Source organism: Betta splendens, chromosome 5 (assembly GCF_900634795.4).
Source record: "Betta splendens chromosome 5, fBetSpl5.4, whole genome shotgun sequence".
In the NCBI taxonomy this organism is placed as follows: domain Eukaryota; kingdom Metazoa; phylum Chordata; class Actinopteri; order Anabantiformes; family Osphronemidae; genus Betta; species Betta splendens.
In genome coordinates, this window is record NC_040885.2 from 12,528,551 (window position 1) to 12,548,951 (window position 20,401).

The window sequence follows — 20,401 nt, forward strand, 5'->3', positions numbered from 1 at the left end:
TTATATTTTATTTTGTGGTTCTACTCCACTGTATTTAATTGCCAGATATACATTCAAGTCGTGAAACATTGGGCCATTGTTTCCCTGTTTGAGTTTAATTAGCTTGTAATGCTTCTGTATTTTAGAAGTACCTTTTAAATACAGAGCCCCGGAGCTGCTTTTGCGTCTGCCTCTGGGCTTTGCTTAATTACAATACAAAGCGTGATCAGCAGCCAGAGGCTGAGGCGGAGCAGCGGCCGTGAATGGTCCACTCATCTGCACATGAAACGGGAACTGCCCTTGAGTCGTCTGCATGTCAAAGCGTCTGCTGAGGAGGCTGCCAGCGCCGAAGGCCGTGAGGAGGTCTGGGGTCAGCTGAGGAGCGATGACGGCGTGGACGACGGCGTCCACCAGGTGGCGACACTGAGACGCCCGTAAGTTAGAGTGTCTGAAAACGGACTGGCAAACGTTTAAAATGTTGATAAATGTTGATTTTTACCCCAAGTAACAACATAAAAGAATAAAGAAGAAACTTTAATAAATCTAGAATGATCTAATAAATATATGTACTATATGTGGGAACACTTCATATAATTGTATTTAAACGTGTTTTGTCTTTTGCTGCCTAATTAGCACAGCCGTGTGAATCGCATGCGCTCCTACAGTCTGGGCCGCGGCGCGCGCACTGGGCGGGTCTTGGTTTCAGGCTTGGCTGCCATTGGCTGGTGTCGTGGTGCGTTGCTCTGATTTGTCGCAGCAAAAAAAGAAAAGCTCAGCATCGTCAAATGCGGCTGTCAGACCGTGGTCTGGCTCGGAGAGGGGACGACACGGACAGAGAGGCTGCTGCTGGTCGGGCCCACATGTGTGGCGTGGTTCAGGATTGTCATTATTTCACGTTCAACACATGCAAAGGTGAGTGGAAACAAAATAACGGCTATTAATAACTTTTACACGCACACTGAACGTCTAATGCTCTAATTTGATTTTGGTTTTACAGATAATTGCACCTGGACCTAATTTCTGCCGAGGTTTCCTCCAAAATCATGGTAAGTTTTATTTCCCACTAATTCTCAGCTTAAAAACTTTTTAGTGAAGGGCCACAGTTCACTCAAACCAAACCTGCCGAGTAATTACAGCTGAGACAGTTTCCCCGTTGGGCTGAAAACAGCCAAGGAGAAGAAGGCCTTTAAAAAGTGTCAGAGGCACCGCAGAGTCCAACTGAGGATGTGAGATAAGTGAGCCCCATGGGGCCGAGCGGCGGAGGCCGGTGCCCACAGCTGTGATAACATCATGGCACTGTGATGTCCTCGCTGCTTCGAGGCAAACACAGGCAGGGCAGCGACGCCAGCAACATAAACATGACAATGAGCAGCAGCAGCAGCAGCAGCAGCAGCAGCGAGGGTCTGGTCGCCCTGCGACATGTGTTTATGGCTCGATTCGGGATTAATGCACGACTCCAAAATGTTGCAGTCATTTCCTGGGTTTTAGCGGCGACCGGTCGACATCCTGTGAGTTAGAGGATATGTGCCTCTGCTCTGCGCCGCCGTCCAGCTCCACTTTGTTCAAACTTCCCCCCTCTGCTCGTGCCAGTTTATAATGTGCATCCTGTCCCCCGGAGTCACGGCTTTCTCGTTTTCGGGGATACTAAACGGGACGGTCTCCATAAAGCTGCTCTGGGGTTTGTCAGGAATGCTCCTCTTGTTATATGGTCGCAGAGCAGAGTGATCTCAGCTGGTAAAAATTTTATTGGCCCAGCAGAAATAACACAAACAACTGTAAAAGCCCGGTCCGGACCAGAGCATGATGGGACATTTGGGAGTCGACCCAACTGCTCCGCGATTCGCTGCAAAATCAGACACCGTGGCCTCCACGCTAACGAGCCTTTGTCTCTTCCCGCCTGTGTAGCTGTGTTTAGGCGATTCCGCCGTCTGCCTCCGGGACCACGCGCCGCGGCGGCGCCGGCCGCGGCCGCTGAGCGAGCCGTGCGGCCGCTCCTTCGCCGTGACGCGGCTCTGCCGGCAGCAGGAGAGGCTCCGCCTGCGGGCGTCCGACGCCGGCGAGGCCGGCGCCTACGACTCCGCCTGCTGCCTGGCCACCCCCCTGGAGGAGGAGGAGGAGGAGGGGGAGGGGGGGGAGCAGGAGCACGCACGCCTGGCGCAGGGCTCCCCCAGCAGCGACAAGAGCGTGGACTTTGACTCCGGCTACTCGGAGGCCTCCTGGCAGGACGAGGGCGTGGTGCTGCGGAGGACCAGGAACGTGCGCGTCTCCTCCTCCGCCTGCCTCCGCACAAACAGGGGGCCCTCCGGCCGCGTTCGGCCCAAATCCACCTCGGACGCGTGTCTGGAGCGCTGGACTTCCTTCGAGGCCGGCGACCCGGAGGACTGGACCACGCTGCTGCTGAGTCGCGGCCGGAACAGGCAGCCCCTGGTTCTGGGCGACAACAGCTTCGCTGACCTCATTAAGAACTGGATGGACCTACCGGAGTCCCCCGAGCCGGCGCCGCTGAGGCCCAGCGGGGGGCGGCGGCTCGCCAAGGACATCCTGGGCAACGTGCGCCGGCGGCTGGCGGGGATGTCCAAGGCCGCGGAGGGGAGGCCGCGGCCGGCGAGCTCCACCGACGCCAGCAAGGCGGCGGAGGCCCCCAAACGAAGGTCGTGTCCCGTGGGGCTCCAGGGCCTCAAGCCGTTCTTCCACCAGTCCCACACTGGCCTGCATCAACTGGACTCGGACTTCTACCGGTTCACGGCGCTCATGAAGACGGGCAGCCGGCAGCCCATCATATGCAACGACGTTATCGGATACATATGAGTCACAATAAATGAGGGTGTTCTGTCCACAGTGCTGATGTTTGATACTTGGAATAAATGTATTTAATGTTTCATTACTCTAAAGCTCAATGTTGTGGAGGTAAATGACAGCCTCTTCGTCTTTTGAGCCCAGTTTGTTTAAGGGCAGTAACAAAATCACCGGAGAAACAAATGAAATAAGTGCACGAACACGAAGCCCAGTGACTTTGACATTTTTCCGGTGAAAGTGGGAGGCTGGGTGCGGTCAGCATCGCAACATATTTCTGTGAAGTGAACTGTTTAAAAGCAGCAGGGGAAGAGCCCATCACTGAAGTGCACACACAATGGCTGCTCTTAGGGTTTAAATCGCTTCACCAGCATTTAATCACAAAAGAAAATCACTTAATTACAGGAACAATAACGGTGGAACAAAGGGAGGCAAACAGTTGAAGTAACAATTACAGAGAGAACTTTTTAAGGCATGATTTAAATATAGCCATGGCAGGATGTGGGTGTGAAGTGAAACCTAAAGGCTGCGAAGCCAAATGTCACAGATGAGGGCTTTAAGGCCGCTGACGGCCACATACGAGCCTAAATGTGAAGGGTGATGTGTGTGGATGTTGTGACCTGACCTCTCAAGACATGCGTCATAAATCAAAACTAACAGTGAGTGATAATTGCATAAAAGCTGCTTTTCCGTATTATAAAGCTGCAGAAAATCCCAAATGAGTAAATGGATGTAAACTTTGAACAAGTTGCAGTAGTTTCTACTTCCTGGTTTAGTCACAGGACGACAAATCAGTGGAATTAGTCACGTTGCTTCATTGGAATGTGATACAGCAAATCTTCATCAGACTATGACGGTGCAGTAGCAGGCAGTAGTTAGTGGTCGGCACCCTGACCCTCAGCTGTTTGTTGCATCTGCCCTTTAAGATTACAGGGCAGAATTCACCTTCATACAAAGCACTTCACACTGGCTGAAACCCCACGGACCAGAGGGACGTCTGCTCCCGTCGACGGCCTCATCATCAGGTGCATTAGAGCAGGTACCTGATGGTCGGGACCTGCTCAGAGTCCTCGTCTTCGGCGAACGAGGGGATCAGGTCCAGCATCTTGGTGTTCGGAGGGATGTCTTTTCTGGTTACCGTCCTCACCAAATCAGAAACACTGTAAACATATACACACACAGTTGACAGGAGACTGTCTCCTTTCATGTTTTCCTGTCATAATAAGTTCGTTTTTATGAGGTGCAGGAAGCGGCTGCTGGAGGACGCCTTTGAGCTGCAGGAGCAGCTTTCAGCCCCTCTGCACGTCTAGATCCATCAAAGTCCCCACAGACGTCCGTGCCAAAGACACGGACGGTCTGTTTCTAGCTGGAGACCTCACTCATTACAAGTCCAGCATCATTCCCTCCTCCTCCGGGCGCATTCTAGTTCACGGCACCTCTTTCACCCCGGGGGCTGGTGGGCTGCGCCTGCCGCTACAGACTCAAACAGGCCAAACAGCAGTCGGTGCTTTTTTTTTTTCCTCAAACGCAGCAAAAGGGTTGACGCTAATTGAACCCGTGCCCTCGACAAACAGGAGGAAACCTGAGGAGGAGGAGGAGGAGCGCTGCCGATGCGCGTGGGTGTCAGCAGCTCCGGCCATTAGCCTCTGCACAAACAAACGCGTGTCCCGGCGGGAGCAGCGGACGCACCTCAGCCTGAGCCGCTCCTCCTGCCCGTTGAACAGCACGGCCGGGCCGTAGAAGAGGCCGCAGACGCTCAAGTTGTGCTCGTCCTGCACGAAGACAGAGGAGGAGGCGTTAAAGCGAGAACAGTTGCCAAAATTTTCCCCGAGCCTCGTCAGCAAATTCCAAGTGCGTCCGTGAACCAAGAATCGGCTGGCGGCGAAAGCTGACCTGTATTCTTCTAGGAAGACCTCAGCACATGCACATCAGAGTTTGTTTTAATCTGAGTTCCTTTACAGGTGAAGTTGCCAGGCTTTGTATACAATGGGCATTGTGTGCACTGGGGGAAGGTGAGCGCGCCGGTTTAATGTGCGTTAATTAGCGCTGGGTGTGAACAGCGCGCGTTTCCGTGCCGCCCGCACCTTCACGTGCTGCACCAGATCTCCCAGGGTCATTTCCTGCCGACCGCCGCGTCTGCCCTCGACCAGGAAGTCATCCCACATGGAGTAGGTCCGTCCTGCGACCTGCCGATGGACGCACACGCACACACACACACACACACACACACACACACACACACACACACACACACACACACACACACACACACACACACTTTAAGAGATGTTTGGGTCCGAAACACGAGTCCTGAGTCGCTGAGTGCATTCATCATCGACAGCTGCAGAATCTCCCCCAACAACCTCCACTGAGGTCAAGAAGCTGCTTCCTCATATGTGATGGACTGGCTCTCTGCTTATCTGACGTTTCCATCGACCAGTTCTCACATTTTTACAATGCGCCTGTTGAAAATACACGTAGCTGTGTCAGTGACCTTTGGGCCAGGCAGTTTTTACGCAGCCTGGGGAAGAACCCCTTCAATTGCAAAACAGACATTTGTGATTAGTTTCTGCAGAATGACAGTAAAAATCATTATATGCATCAACAATACTTTCAATTACAGCATCACCCCTAAAGCTCAGTATCTAGTTTGGCTAAAATTAGAGAACTGACTGACACACTGATAACATTCACCACCAAACCCTTATTGTTATAATCCTCACATATGAGACCTGTGAGAGCAAACGTGACCTGAAGAAAGTGGGTCAAGATTCCTCACATGCACAGAGTCTGTCAGACTGTGTCCCTCGGTCGGGTCGCAGCGCTCGCAGCGGCGGAGCAGGAATTGGGAAGATCAAAACTTGGCTCGGGACGTGAATACCAAAACTCCAGCTAAACCTGGCTCCAATTATCTCTGCTCCGGCAGCCAAGGGGAACTTCTCGACAGCCCCTCGCAAATCCCCTCGCTCGTGAGGTTTGGGGTTATGGAGCCACAGCGGAGCTGCTTCTCCTCAAGGGCCTGGACGTCTGGGTGCTTTGTCCTCGTTTTCAGACAAAGAACATTTTGTGCGGTCAGTTTAGCTCCTGTGATGCTTACGCCGAGCGAACTGTCGCTGCACATCAGCAGTGCTAAAATGTTTCAGTCTCTTTTTTCAAGTTTGTCACAAGGATCGATCTAGTTCTTTGAATTTAAATCCTCGGGCTAATTATCGACACGATGAGCAAACCTTGCAAATGGAAATTCGTTTTTTCACTGGTCTCCTGCCAGAGATTTTCAAAAGCACTTAAGTGTAAGTGTACACACACACACACACACACACACACACACACACACACACACACACACACACACACACACACACACACACACACACACACACACACACAGTCTATTTTTACTCCTTTCCTCGTGTGGCAGGGCCTAATCAGCCGCCCCATCGGTCCGTACGAAGCCTGACGTCAGCTATTCGCCGCCGTAGCAGGGAGGCAGAACTAAACAAGAGCCCTGGAAGCAAAGTGGCTGCTGGAAACAATTACACTTTCCCACAAGCACAACTACAGGATCAGAAGTTACAACAAACAAAAATGCCCCAGTGAAAGCGTTATCTCCGGGGGAAGAGTTATTGTTTCTCCTCTAGAGCAACATTAAATCCACGGAAAAAGCAAAAGTCTGGTGCAAATACCAGATACCTTTATCTGATGTTATTCCTCAAACATTTGAATAAATCAACTATAGTCAGAAACAGACGCATCTAACATGAAGCTGATATTGTCGCCTACAGCGAGTTTGGGTCCGGGTTTGACTCGCGGCCTGAGGCGTCACCTGTTGAGGACACACACAGTTGACGGCACTGCATTAAAGCTGAGCTCGGTGGTTTCACCGTCTCCAAGCGCAGTCTGTGACGTTCAAAGCGCAGTGATCGTAAAAGCGGCCGCACTGAACTCGGTGACAGACTGCATCCAACTGTTTGGACGTGAAGCAGAGCTGGACTCGCTGCTTCGCGGGTCCCTCGTCTGTTCCGCATACTGTAGTTTGTGTTATAAATGGAACTTCAAACTTCCCCCAAAACACGACCCAGCTGCTTTTTTCCAAAGCAAAGACGACGCGTGACATTTCCCGTTCTTCGCCGCTTCTCACTTTTACAGCTACAGTCGTCATAAACTCTGACATCAATCACTTCTCTCCTTTTGCTGCTGATCGGATGGTGTTTATATTTTTTTAAATGACACTGAATTCCCGTCTTTGTCTTATTTGAGGTCACGCACATCGTGGAGCCTCTGTCCCCACACGACCTGCTCAGACGTGGAGTTCCCCAGCGCCCGAGGCCAAAGCTCCAGGCTGCTTCCCCTTGTTGACAGGAAGCCTGAAGAGCCCGTCTGCTCTTCCTGAAGCTCTGAACGCAGACACCGACTGCTTCCAGGAAAATAAACCCACAAATGCAATTCATATCAACTAAAATGAAATGTCAAAAAACACACGCGTGTCCATCACAAAGTGTTATTTCTAACGAGTCACATTTCAGTCTCTATAAATTCATAAAACCTAAACCTCACTGATATGTAATGTACTGAGTGACACAGTAACCCTGGAGGTTAAAAATAATCATACAGGATTATTTTGTTTATGCATAAGTCCTATGATAACAATGGGATCTGATTAATGGAGCCCAGAAATAGAGCCCTCTGTGTGCAGACTGAGGCGAGGCTTGGGAAGCGATGCAGCCGCAGGAAGCTCAACCTGTGAACGTGAAAGGATCCCAGTCACGCTGCTCATTTTGCACCAGGTCGCCGTATCGTTTGCATCAACGGCGCTTTCTCTGGGGCCAGGAAGCCGGGATCAGGGCGCAAACCTAGATAAGTCCCCCCGCCTGCAGTCTGCTCCCGCCCCAGCGTCACCATCTGGCCCCAGTCCCAACAGTGGAAGGGTTTTTATAGGCCGATGCGGCTACAGGCCGACTCCTTCAAAGGAAACTGCATCTTCAGGAAGTGAGATTTACAGGAGGCTGATGCAGGATCCGTGCGGTCTTTAGCTTATACTTTCTTTGCTCCTCCATCTGTAGGAAAGTGGTAACATTTGACTGAGGCCTAATTTACTGTAAGGAAAACTTCACTGCAACAGGCCACCGTGACGCAGTCAGGTTCGACAAAGCATGTCGCAATCATCAAGTAGTGGAAAAGTTCTAGCAGTGAAGTGCATTTGCTCAGAGGTGGAGGAGGTTCCCTCCACAAAGGGGAACAGCAGGTAGCGTCAGGGAGAGTCATCTGCTACCTGATCACTATTGATCTCTCCTCCCTTTGGGCTGTGAGGGAGAAGCAGATGGCTGCGACCTCCGACCGCTCACCCCGTCCCTCTGCGATTGTTTGCCTCAGCCCCACAGAAGTGACAGGCTGCAGGACGTACCCACGGCCCACGGATGCTTTAAAAACAGAGCGATCGGCTCAGAGCAGCGTTTGGATCAAAACCTTTAAAAGGTTGTATATTATATATACGGAGAACCGATGGAACACAGACAATAAGACACTCACACAGAGGGAAAACACCCAAAGCTCTCAGGTCTGTTACCAGAACTGAGAGTGAAAAGCCCCCATTGACGTGCAAATGGCATCTGTGTGATTGTCTTTCAAATGAGAAGATCGCACCTCTCCACCTACTGGAAACAGCCTGGGGCTGAAGCTGTGAGGCACGAAGGCAGCGATTAGACCTGCAGACGTCTGTCCTGCTGAAAACGGCCGGGCCCACGGCTCAGAGGGAAACGGTACAACTCCGTATGACATCATCCAGCGACATACAATGTGCATTCCTGGGGCATTACCTTATCACTGTACTTCATCCTCACAGCGAGGGGACGGTCTTCACTGTGCCACAGTCCACGCATCACCTCCTCTAACTGAATCTCACATGAGGCCTATTCGCTGCGTAGCCCTAAGGCTGAGTAAATGCCTGTGGAAGTCCTTTCAAACGGCCACTGACCCCCTGCTGAGACGTCAAACATCTGGCAGCTTTACATTTTAAGGAATTATCCTCAGAAAGTGAATTTCCAAAGATCTTAGTGATAAGGATGATTGTGTCGATGCAGCAGCTTTAGACAATCAAAAGTCCCTTTAGTGAAGTAGTGAATAAAAAAACCCAATGCATGTTAAATATAAACCAGATTCATATAAAACGCAAACAGTTAAACAACATAACGCTGCATTGTCCCTCAGTTCTTCCCTTTTTGGATCTTTCTGTCAGATATTTGTCTGTGTCTGGGTTCACATGAATAATAAAACCTGTGTTCCGGCACAATGGGGAAGTGTAGAACAGCAGTAACGGAACAACAACGCGTCTCAACAACACGAGGCCGAAAAAACAAAACCACGACCGAAAACCCAAACCAAACCCTGCAGCATGAACACAAGGCACAAGTCGCCAGTGTTGATCCCAGATTACTCATTATCCCGGGAACGCTATTCCCGTCAGCATCTTGAGCTCCAAACACAATGCGGCTCCATGCTGGGGTTCCCGGAGGAGTCCTCAGAGCCGGGGCGGATCATGTTCGCCCTGCTCCTTTGCTGGCCCGGTCCACGGAGGCCGGCACAGATTTAACCACATGTAAGGCAATGCTCCCCCTTTGTTGTCCTCTTCCCTCCTCAGAGCCAGCGCCTGTTATTTGTGTGACAGATGTGCGACCTTCAATTATCGAAGCGCTCAAATCACAAACCTGCAGGTTTCGCTTTCTGGATCAAAACTCCCCCGATTCTGCTGCGAAGCCTTGGCCCAAGCGCCAGCTTCGCCGCTTCAGCCTGATTTATGAACGCACATAAAGCAAAGACGCTGTAAATTAGACTTTGCTCCAGACCGAGCTGTGAATGAGATGTTATTAGAAGCAGAGGCCGGAGCAGACGAACGCAAGCCCCCGCCCGAACCTCACGGCTTTCTGGGAAATCTGGTTTTAATACATCGTTTCCTGCGAAGGCAGGAAATTGCTCCCATTTCTGAAGGCAATTAACAGAGCTCCAGTGTGAGCCTTCACCTTGAAGGCGCTTTTCCTGTGAAGGGCTGCCTCTAACCTCGCTTATTCAATTAGAGGCTGAAGACCTGCATGTGCAGCGCGTGTGAAAGGGCGTGGAGGAGGAAGCCACCAGCAGGAGGCCCAGAGAGGAAGCACACGCTGGCTCAGAACCATGGGCCGCTTGTCCAGAACCGAGCCGGAACACGTCCCCTTCTGTCCCGGCCTCTGCAGGATCCACTTTAAAGGCTCGCTCTGCCCTTAACGGCCTGCGCCTCGGCCCCAAGCATAAACACGCAGTCACGCAGTCGTGCAGACGAGGGCGGCCTCCCACTTGTTTACATAGTTCTGCCGCCACGCCGAGGCCCGGCAGCGGCGGGGGCGGAACCAGGGCAGCTTCCTATTTTGGGAAACAGCTGCTTTAATGCAACAATTTCTGCAAAAAAAAAAAAAAACGACTGGTACAGTAGGAAAATAAACACAACCGTGACACGTGGGAAACACATTCCCAACAACTGGCGCGTGACAGGACGGCGTCACATCTGGCGACGCCGCTGAGAAGTGGGTGGGCCGGCGCCGCGGCCCGCCAGACGCGAGCGGTGTGACCCGATACGTATGAACCGCGGCTGATCTCGCGCGGATGAAGTCTCAGCCCTCGACGCCGCGTGTCCGATCGGCGACATTTAACAGCTGCACGTCTGCAGCTTCGCAAGCCGCTGATAAAACCTCCTCGAATGTCAGTTCAGAGACACCAGAGCACGTTGATGTGCGTGGAAAAATAATGTGAGTGTAGCTGTCGGTTCTGTTCTGTGATTTTAGAGTCATGTGTTTTACAATAAACATAGACAAATGGATTAATTATATAATGGTGAGCACGTTTTCCTAAATCCCTGTTAATGAAGGTTTCATGGATTCAGAACCTCAGCCAAACCGGGCCTGTCCCTGTTCTGGCTCCTCTGCTGAATAAGGCAAAAAGCTTAAACGCTGATTCTGCAAAACTATGGAGAAGTCCGAAAAAAAAATCAGCATTATAATAATGATGCATCTACGTTTACAGACAACAAGCGTGGGAACACGGGGGCCTCTCCGCATTAAAGGCCCGGACGCTCGCAGCTGCTTCTGTCATCACCGCCGCCCGTTCTGCAGCTGCAGCAGTTCTGCACGTAATCGAAGCTGAAACCAGAGCTCCGGTGTCTCAGACCCCCCGTCACCGCGCCCTCACGCCCCACAGGGCGCAGCTTCTCCGCCGGCCGACCCCCGCTGACCCCCCGAGTGCCCTCAGCGAGGGAGCTGGCAGGGGCCGTCTTCCTTTGGAGGCGAGAGATCCAGAAAACGTCCCCCATGAGCAGCTACAAACAACAAGCAACAAACTCGGTACGACCTCGAGTGAGGTCGCAGGTTCCATCCTGAAAGGCTTAAAAAAATACGCTCCTGCTTCTGCTTTGAATGACAGTGTAGCTTTAATGAACTCATAATGGGTGTGTGTGCTTCAGCTTCGGGCTCCGTGGGAGTTCACTAAACACTTGTTATACTGACAGTCGCCCGTGGTGCTCTTTCTTTCTGAGCGCACTCATCCACCGACTGTTTGAACCTGTCCACAGCCAGTGGACAGGTTCAAACAGCAGACCCGTATGCGGTACCAGTCTGTCAGGCTGCAGAGGAGCCTCGGACCCTGAACTCACCGTGAAGCGCTGGGGCCCGCACGGCAGGGACATGACGAAGTACTGGACGGCCAGGTTGACGTAGGCCGCGCGGTACCAGCGGATCTCCTGGTGGCGCTGCACCAGCTTGTACAGCTCCAGGCACATCAGGCCCGCGACTGCCGCCGTGGTGGTGGAAATGGCAGGAATGATCCTGCCAGCGATGCGCCTACTCTGTGAAGGGACACGACAGCCAGTCAGCTCCCAAGCTGCACATGGGTGTGAATAAGGTGGAATTATTCCCATCATGTGTCCTGACTCCTTAAGGGTGACCCTCCTTTGTGTCCCTTCGCTCAGCGGCGACCATCCCCCTCCCATCCATCTGTCTGTCTGTCTCGGCCCGTGTGCGTTTGCAGCGGTGGTTAGTTCAAGGCCTGGCTCAGGTGTCGCCTCCCGGGCGACAGGTAAAGTGCCTGTGATTAGTTCTGCTGCAGGAACAATAGGCGAGAGGCTGTTTCTCTGGCTTAAGGCAACACGAGGCGACGAGTGAGTGTGTGTGTGTGTGTGCGTGTGTGTGTGTGTGTGTGTGTGCGTGTGTGTGCGCGTGTGTGTGTGTGCGCGTGTGTGTGCGCGTGTGTGCTTGTGTGTGTGTGTGCGCGTGTGTGTGCGTGTGTGTGTGTGCGCGTGTGTGTGCGTGTGTGTGTGTGCGCGTGTGTGTGCGCGCGTGTGTGCTTGTGTGTGTGTGTGTGCGCGTGTGTGTGCGTGTGTGTGTGTGCGCGTGTGTGTGCGCGTGTGTGTGCGCGTGTGTGCGTGTGTGTGTGTGTGTGTGCGCGTGTGTGCGTGTGTGTGTGTGTGTGTGTGTGCGTGTGTGCGTGTGGCCCCTCTCCTCCCCTCCTCATCACCCTGTTTTTAGGATATTTTAGCTGTTGCACCTGGTGCCGGTCGGCTGCAGGGATGTCGTAGTTCTCCGCTCGCAGGTTCGAGGCAGCGACGATGAAGTCCATGTGGGAGTCGTCATCCTGTTCAATGGGGAAACGTGGAACATATATAAATATATATGCCAATTAACGAAATGCACGTTCTTCATTCACGTAGCAGGAAGAATGGATGATTCCTGGAACCGGCGACTATGACGCTATCGGCTTTGAAGGGCTTTGTGGTTGTGTCACCTTGATCTCTCTAATAAATGACGGGGTCGGCTCCTTTATAATGCGGGGAAATCAGATTTCTGTTGTGACCGACGCGGCGGGTGATGTCACGCCTCTGCTGCCGCGGCTCAACAAAGACTAGAAAGGCGCCTGTCACTCAGGGGCGGCTTCGGGGCCCGCGACGAAGCTCCGAGCGGGCAACTCGATGCTTCACCGACCCTCCTACACACATTCCACGGGTCCACGACGCGACCCGGGAGGAGACGTGGAGCGGAGGACGGACCCTGTGGTTGCAGACGACACTGGATGTTTACTTGTCTGGTAAAGGCTGGTTACGGCGTCTCCTGAGTCACTGGATGCTTCGCCGCCGCCCCCTGAAATTCAAAACACCCACTTTTGCGGCTGCAGCAGCAGCGGCACACAAACACCACGAGGATCCTTCTGTTTATGTTGCCCAAAGGGTCACGCGCATTAGAAGCGTCTGACACGCTTCACCCTGAGGATCCTTTTTGTGAGCAAGTTCGAGGGCATTTTGTGAAGGAATATGTCTAGTCTAGTGAAAAATGATGCCTCTCCTCCCAGAGTTCCGTCTCACTGACGACCCAAAGACGGGAAAAGAAAAAGACAACCTGAAAGCCACCGATGGAAGGATGTCACTCATGCTTTACCTTCTCAAAGTCGACGGGGAACATCCGCCCGGCCGAGCGCTTCACGGAGGGAGAGGCCAACTTTGCCTTCAAATCCTCCAGCTGAGCTTTTTCTGGTGCGGAAACATTAAGGTACTGAGTAAAGCGCTGCTGGAAGGAAAGTTGGGTCATAAAGTAGATGTAACTGAAAGAACCCCTCACCTGCATCATCGCTTCCCTTTTCTTTGTCCTCCTCCATCTCCTTGTCCGTAACATGGATCTTCACAGAGGACTTGGGATTGAAAGGTGGCACGTGGACCTTTTTCAATATTTCTCTGATAGACTCTTTAGTCGCCTTGATCCCGTAGATTTGAGCGTATAAATTAGCTGCAGCCGCCACATACTCCATGTGAGTAGTCTATAACAACATAGGAATAAATATAAATATAATTACATTTAATTATTATTTAATTAGACCTGACCTGGGTGCAACTGTGGTGTGAAGAGGGGGAAGCTGCATGTAAAGGAGCACTAAGGTCCAATGACTCTAACACAACAGTCAGTGCCCGTTACCACATAGTGCAGCTACAGTAGAGTACAACACTGGCTTCATTCATCCTGCATCCGGAGACCCACAGACACTGACTCAGGCCCTGAAAGGCCTGAGTCTTGGTAGCGCTGAGGCTTCACTGCAGACGTTAGCGCATGGAATGTTCCTGTGGGACTGTGGGGCCACACAGCATCACCTATACACAGCTGAATGCTGCAGCTGTACCTGCTGAAAAACCTCATTTTGGCTTTGGGGGGTCTGGTTTGAAATCAGTGGGGGACTATTATTCAGTGCATTAACATCCATTTACCAAGATCCAGTTTCATTAACGCTTTTTTTTACACTTCCTGCCATCTGAATATTAAATAGGTTTTTATGGTTTGCGCTGGAGTTCACAGCTCAGATAAGAATCCGGTAAATGATCAGTGTGAGGAAGATTCACTATCAGACCTGATAAAGAAGGAATGCATGTTTGGTCATCACCAAATCCCCACAGCGTTGCACAGTGGATCCTGTTTAGGGTGAGGAACCGGACCAGACACTACTCACGTTGTCAGGGTCAAAGGTCAGCGGGTGAGGGCATCTCTTGGATCCAGACCAGAATGGAAGCCCTGTAGAGGTGACCTGAAGTGAGGCAGACGACAACCTCTATCACTGGGATGTCAGGAATCACAACATCAGCTCCATTTATGTTTTATCATGAGCTGTCAATTCAGAACATAAACACTCGTACGCCTGCTTAGCATAGTAGCATAGTACTCCCATAAATACCTGAACCCACATGCATTGTTTAGTCTTAGACACAGAAGGGGGGATTCAACCTCCCCATGACTCAGCCAGACTAATATTGTTATCAGCTATGTGTGAACTACACAATTTGTACGTCTGATAAAGGAACAAAAGGCCTGAATGCTTTGATGTTGTAAAAAAAAAAAAGGCCCATATGTTGAGAAGGAGCGTCTCCGACTCGTGGTGCCGCTTTTCACGGCGGGGGTGGGCCGCCAAAAGGCGTCCCCACAGTCACAGCTCAAATGGCCGAGGGGCGACGATGATGCCCACTTAAAAAGGCTGAGGCTCAACAGAGAACAGAAGACAGTATCTGTCCTGCACAAATGAAACACTGTAAAACCAGCCCCTCTCTTCGTCCGTTAACTGATGTTAAGCGTTAACGGTAAATGCCTTATCATGGTTCCTCTGTGCACAGAAGCGCTGGAAAGTCTGCGGTTGGAAGTGACGTCCAGGAGCACAATAAAGCCATAACTCACGTTAGAAAACAATGACAACGAGAACTACTGAAAAAAAAAAAACACATCCATGCGATTTCTATGTGGCCACAAAATACGTTAAGCTACTTTTTATTCTGCGACTGACAGCGTTTTCGTCTCAAGAGCTGTTAGCTGTTGTTAAGAGCGCTAACCCCCAGGTGTGACAGCCACATGTGACATCACTCCGTCTGCATGCTTCACACAGATATTCATCAGTGGCTCATGTTTCAAAGACTAACAGTGGTCCCGGAGCCTGAGGGAGCTGTGCTGCATGACGCCATTAGGTGAAAAAAAAAAGAATGCCCCACAACCGGAATCTCTCACCTTGACTGGGGGCCTAACGCACCTGATGGGGAGGGAAACAGTGCAGAAGCTGGCGGATGTCGTTGTTGTACAGAACCTCCCACTCGCGGCGCGCCCAGCTCACGCAGTCGGCCCAGCTCGCCGGGCGCCGGCCTCCGTCGCCGCTGCTCAGGCTGCTCCACACGGAGCCCAACACCTCCAGGGCCTCGGCGTCCCCGTGGCCGAGGGTCCGCTGCACGAAGCCCGCATCGCTGAAACGAGCACGGAGCCGGTCAATACCAGGAATGGACTAAAAGCAGGGTCTGGTTGGGCAAAGAGGACTTAATGTGGGTGTAATCGTGATAATTACTCAGAGGAAACTCCTTTAATACTGAGTAACGCTGGCTGGGCTGCGGTTTTGCAGTGTTGAGTCTGATCAGTGAAATGAACTCCCTGCTTCCTCTGTGTGCAGCTTTAGGGTCTAAACAGGAACCATCAGGTCACAGTTCAGCAAAAAAAAAAAAAAAGCTGCACCAGTGGAACAAAAACACAACAAATGCCACGGTTTCTTTTCCACCGGCAAAAAGAACGATTTACGAAGGTCCAGTAATTATGTCCAACCATCAGCGTCATGTGGAAACGGCCGTGTGTTGATGAGAGGGACTATGTGGGGGACTCCATCAAATGCCAGCGAAACAAAGGCATCTCAAAGAGACATCTGGAAGCACAGCTGGATTAAGAAGGCTCCACGGCCGAGGACTCAGACTCAGTTCAAGCCTGGAGGCTGGAAGCTCTTTCTGGAGACCTGTTACCAGCTACTCCTGTGCCTGTGTGAGGGGCTTTTCACATAATTCCTCTGACATAATAGCAACTAACCAACATTTCTAACAGAAAGCTCAAAATGCACGACTTCATTATTGGGTGAGAACTATTTGACAGTCTGGCCTCTGCAAGGCAGACTGTTAATAAGAGCTTCTGCAGCTCCACAGCTAAAAAAAACAGCCACACGTCTTCCCGCTTGCACTTTATTGGGCTTGGTAAAAAAAGAGCCAAATCCCTGTTGACGCAGCAGCACGACGCCGCTGCAGCTCCTCACACTAGCTGGAGCCCACTAGTTTGTGGCACGCTGTAAATGACAGGGTGACATCACATCTTACCTCAGGAAATGGTTAACATTCTCAGGTGTTTGTTTAAACAGCCCCTCGAACTGGTCTCTGGCCCACTAGGAGAAACACAGAGGAGTCAGAGTGAAGGTTGACGCCTTTATGAACTTATTTACTGGTTGTTATTGAACTGTTTGCATGTGTTGTTCTCTCTGTCGGCTGGTTCAGCACTGAAATCCATTTGTAACTATCTGCTATGAAGTTTTGTCCAAACCTTTGAGCACAAAGGGATGATTCAGGACTTCTAGCCGCTCCCTCTGAAACGCTCCTCTCATACTGGAGTCATGTAGCGCCACCATGTGGCCAACGGTTGTAAATGTTTCACAATAATAAATACTACTGATATTAGCAAATGGTTATGATGCTCAACTTTGGCACTGGGATCAGCTGGGTTTGAACCGGCAACCTTCTGCCTCGTCCCACCTGCAGCGTGTGCTCGATGCGATGAGGGAAGTTCTTGAGCGTGCAGAGCGGGAAGGCGCCGGTGTTGCCCGACTTCTCCTGGCCGTAGGACTCGGTGAGGTGAGGCACCACCACCAGCGTGTGACCTTTGCCGCCCAGGGTTCCTCCCTCCAGCATCGGCCTCTTGTGTTTGACGCAGCGTCCGTCGAGGTAGACTCCTGTCGCACAGAGCGAGGGGCGGTCAAAGCGTGCGCTCGGACGCCGTCCACGTCCACGCGCCGCTGCACTCACTGGCCTCCACGTTGTCCAGGGCTGCGGCCGCTCCGTCCAGGCCCATGAAGAAGCTGTAATCGTACACCGCTTCGCTCTCGGGGCCCAGGCGATTCTGGTGAGCCACGATTCTCATCTGCGGGTTCATGTCCCGCGCTGCTTTGGCGGCCACCTCTGACTTTGGCTTCTGTTTAGGGACGAGCGGAGGCACAAGAAACGCAGCATGTCGCGAATGATAGCAAAGACCAAGGGAGAGCACGTGACTGTGGTTTTTACGTTCTCACCCCGATATCCTGGGACCTGAACAGGAACTGGCGGTTCAGGTTGGACCTTTCTATGCAGTCCATGTCTGTGACAGTGATTTGCCCCTGTTCTCCAGCACCAAGTCCCATTAGAGCGAAGTTTTTCAGGAGCTCGCAGCCAATCGCACCGGCACCAACCTTGAAACGCGACGGGACAGCGGTTTGTTAGAATAAACGTGGAAGCTGGTGATTTCCACACACAAACAAACGCCGCGTCCTGCGAACTGGTGTGAAGATAACAGTGTTACAGAGGAAGGGCTGTCGCTCGCCAGCAGGGAAACGCCACCTGACTCACAGCTATTTCCTGCATCACTAACGCCACGGCACATCAAAGCGCAGCACAGATGGAGGCCCAGCTGTCCAGGCAGAGGGCGCCCCCTGCTGGGCGCACTCCAGACCTGCCCTCACCAGGAAATACTTCTGCCTCCCGAGGTCCTCCTGGAACGCCGAGCCGAACACGGCCGTCTGCCCGTCGTACCGCGTCCCTGTCTGAGGGCAGAACGCAGGCGGTTACATCCAGCTTCGGTTGGTTAGCGGTGAGGAGGCGGCTGAACGTACTGACGAGAAGCCCTCCGTCCGCCGATGCTCTTCTCCAGGGAGGCACTCGAGGGCGTCGAAGTACAGCCACTGCTGAAGGGGCGTGAACTTGCCACTGCACGCCTGCGCGGAGCACCACACAGCATTATGTTAAATGTATGAAGATCAAAGCTTTGACCTTTGACCTCACCTTGATGACTTCGTGAGCGGCAAAGCCGCCAATCACGGCGTTCATGGGGGCCAGGTCGCCCCGGGCCGTGAAGGCCAGCGTCCGCACCGCGTCCTCATCCAGTCGTTCCAGCTGTGCGGCCGCGTTCAGCTCTCGCACCAGGTCAAGCAGGGCGTCGGCGTCCGCCTGCACGAGGCCGAGGAAACAGCTGTCTTATGAATCACACACCAGCAGAACAGGCCTCCTTTAGCTCATTAGCGGAGTGACGGCTGTGCCATTACATCCACTGACCTCAGACCAGAGGTGAGGAAGTCGCTTTTCTTTCGCGACAAATGAATGAAGAGCTTGAAAAGCCAAGTGCAGGGTCTGATGTCTCGCTATTTTTCCAAAGTCGTTCATTTTAATGAGTTCATTATCCAGCAGGGCCTCACTCAGCGGTTTCTGCAATTAGTGTTGTAGTTGTTTCAGCAGCAGTTTGCTCAGCGTTTTCAAAAAGGAACAACAATGACGGTTAATGAATTAGTGAAGCGCTGGGACTTACAAAGTTCAGCATGAGAGGCTGTTTGACCTCGGTGACCACTCCACCGCGTTCATACGCAGAAAAGGCCGACGTGTCGCCGATGCTGAAGGAGTGCGGGCCTGAGACGCACACACGTCCCATAGGATTAACACACAGCGGTGGAGGAAAAAAAGCGGCCCCGGTGCCGTCGGAGGAGACGAAGACTCACCGCGGACTCTGATCTCCACGGGGCCCAGAGCGTTGAGCTGCGTCATGCCTCCAACGCCGGAGAAGACCACCCTGGCGCCGTCCGCAAAGCCGTGGGTCTGGTCGTCCAGGCACAGCACCACCCCGGGATTGTCCTGGAACATCAGAACCTTTCAGGCGAGCGTGTTCAGGTAAGCGTTGAGCCGAGCCGAGCCGTCGGCGCTTCACCTGGGTGACGCCGTGGACGGCGGCGGTCGCGGGCGCCTCCCCGTCCCTGTCCGACACCTCGTACTCCTCCCCGAAGTCACAGAACAGCTGGCTGCAAGCGAAACACAGCGCTTTCACCCGCGTCGCCTCTGCAGCACCCTGAGCCGTGACGCCCGCTTACCCGCAGAGCCCTTTGGTGTCGGCCACAATGAGTTTGATGCCGCGCGAATGGCAGAGCTCCCCAAAGCGCTTGTGGTCGTCCAGCGAGGAGTCGGTGAGGACCACCACCTGAAAGACGCAAGCGCCGGCTGCTGATTGGCTCGTTGCTGCACATTCACGTGCGTCATAGACAGCAGAGCAGGCGTGTACCTGAAAGCGCTGCAGCAGGTCTGGGGTCAGGGGTCCGGTGTGCGCCGACACACTCACGTGGGGGTTTAGGTCAGACAGTGACTGCAGGGAACACGTGGCCCGGTTCTGACCCACATGGGACTCCTTCAGGAAAAACTGGGGCCACAGATGAAGATGTAAGATATTGCATAAGCTTTCATGGCTCGTGCCTGTTCACCGGATATTCATAGTGAAAGTAAACTTCAACGTTCTTTGCTTTTGCTTTTACATTTGGCGACACTGAAAAATTATTTGCGTTTTATATGAAAAGTGAAAGTGAATAAACTTAATACAAAAAATACTGCAGTATTATACAAGTATTATACACAGGTACTGTGTGACTTATGTAGAACTACAAAGGACTGATTGCAATGTTTACGGAAACATCAGAATCTCGCTCGGCGGGTTGTTGTGTGACAGGAAGTGGATAATTATCATCATAATCATAATCTAGAAATAATAACCGCCCCGTGACTGTTACACATGTATTTAAATGGTCAGGGCTGATAATTACCTGGGAGGACAGGTCCGCCCACTCTGTCAGACCTTCGTCCTGGACCGTGACGGACTTCACCCCGCACAGGATCACGTTCTTGGCTATTTCGACTCCGAGGCCCCGCATCCCCGCCACCAGGACGCTGGTCGTGGCCATGCGGCGCATCGCCTCATGGCCCACGACGTACCTGTGCACACGGAACAGCCGGTGGGTGCGTGGACCGACCCACCCACAAACGAGCCCTCGTGACCACTTACAGCTGTCTGGAGTAGAGCCCCTCGTCGATGTCCGCCACCTTTGACATGTTGCGCCTTTCAGTCACTGCAATGACCAGAGAGCTGCCAGTAACGTCAGGACGAACCAGAGGAGAACAACAGTGTGAACGGGGATGAACTCACGCCAGTTAAAATGAACGCATTTCACTTTCGTTTCTGTTTCTCCTGAAAAAGGTTTGACAGATGATGTCTTCTGTCTTGGCCAGTAGAGGGCG

The 20,401-nt window shown here is 52.4% G+C and overlaps 2 protein-coding genes across 2 annotated transcripts; one reads left to right on the plus strand and one right to left on the minus strand.

Annotated features, from left to right (window-relative positions):
• Positions 1–67: 67 nt before the first annotated feature.
• Positions 68–2,870, plus strand: LOC114854997 (PAK4-inhibitor inka2-like). Its single transcript, XM_029149619.3, has 3 exons — positions 68–891; positions 977–1,025; positions 1,885–2,870. The coding sequence occupies exons 2-3, from the start codon at positions 1,023–1,025 to the stop codon at positions 2,785–2,787; spliced, it is 906 nt and encodes a 301-aa protein (XP_029005452.1). The 5' UTR covers positions 68–891; positions 977–1,022; the 3' UTR covers positions 2,788–2,870.
• Positions 2,871–3,119: 249 nt separating this feature from the next.
• On the minus strand, positions 3,120–20,326 carry uba7 (ubiquitin-like modifier activating enzyme 7). The gene is made up of 24 exons (XM_029149613.3): positions 20,169–20,326; positions 19,930–20,098; positions 19,398–19,532; positions 19,210–19,316; positions 19,050–19,140; positions 18,844–18,976; positions 18,657–18,754; positions 18,407–18,556; positions 18,137–18,301; positions 17,968–18,069; positions 17,818–17,898; positions 17,392–17,547; positions 17,129–17,294; positions 16,859–17,055; positions 16,430–16,494; positions 15,337–15,544; positions 14,275–14,349; positions 13,398–13,593; positions 13,218–13,309; positions 12,334–12,420; positions 11,444–11,635; positions 4,857–4,958; positions 4,462–4,544; positions 3,120–3,932 (listed from the first exon to the last, which is right to left on the minus strand). The coding sequence occupies exons 1-24, from the start codon at positions 20,213–20,215 to the stop codon at positions 3,803–3,805; spliced, it is 3,027 nt and encodes a 1,008-aa protein (XP_029005446.1). The 5' UTR covers positions 20,216–20,326; the 3' UTR covers positions 3,120–3,802.
• Positions 20,327–20,401: the final 75 nt, after the last annotated feature.

Bases quoted from the DNA above. Each gene is read 5' to 3' on its own strand.
- uba7 (XM_029149613.3), bottom strand. From the start codon at position 20,215: ATGTCAAAGGTGGCGGACATCGACGAGGGGCTCTACTCCAGACAGCT. The intron at 19,533-19,929 runs GTAATTATCAGC...CTGTGGCCCCAG, and splicing joins GGGCGGACCTGTCCTCCCAG to TTTTTCCTGAAGGAGTCCCA. The intron at 18,070-18,136 runs GTGAGGTCAAAG...TGCTCCGCGCAG, and splicing joins CCGCTCACGAAGTCATCAAG to GCGTGCAGTGGCAAGTTCAC.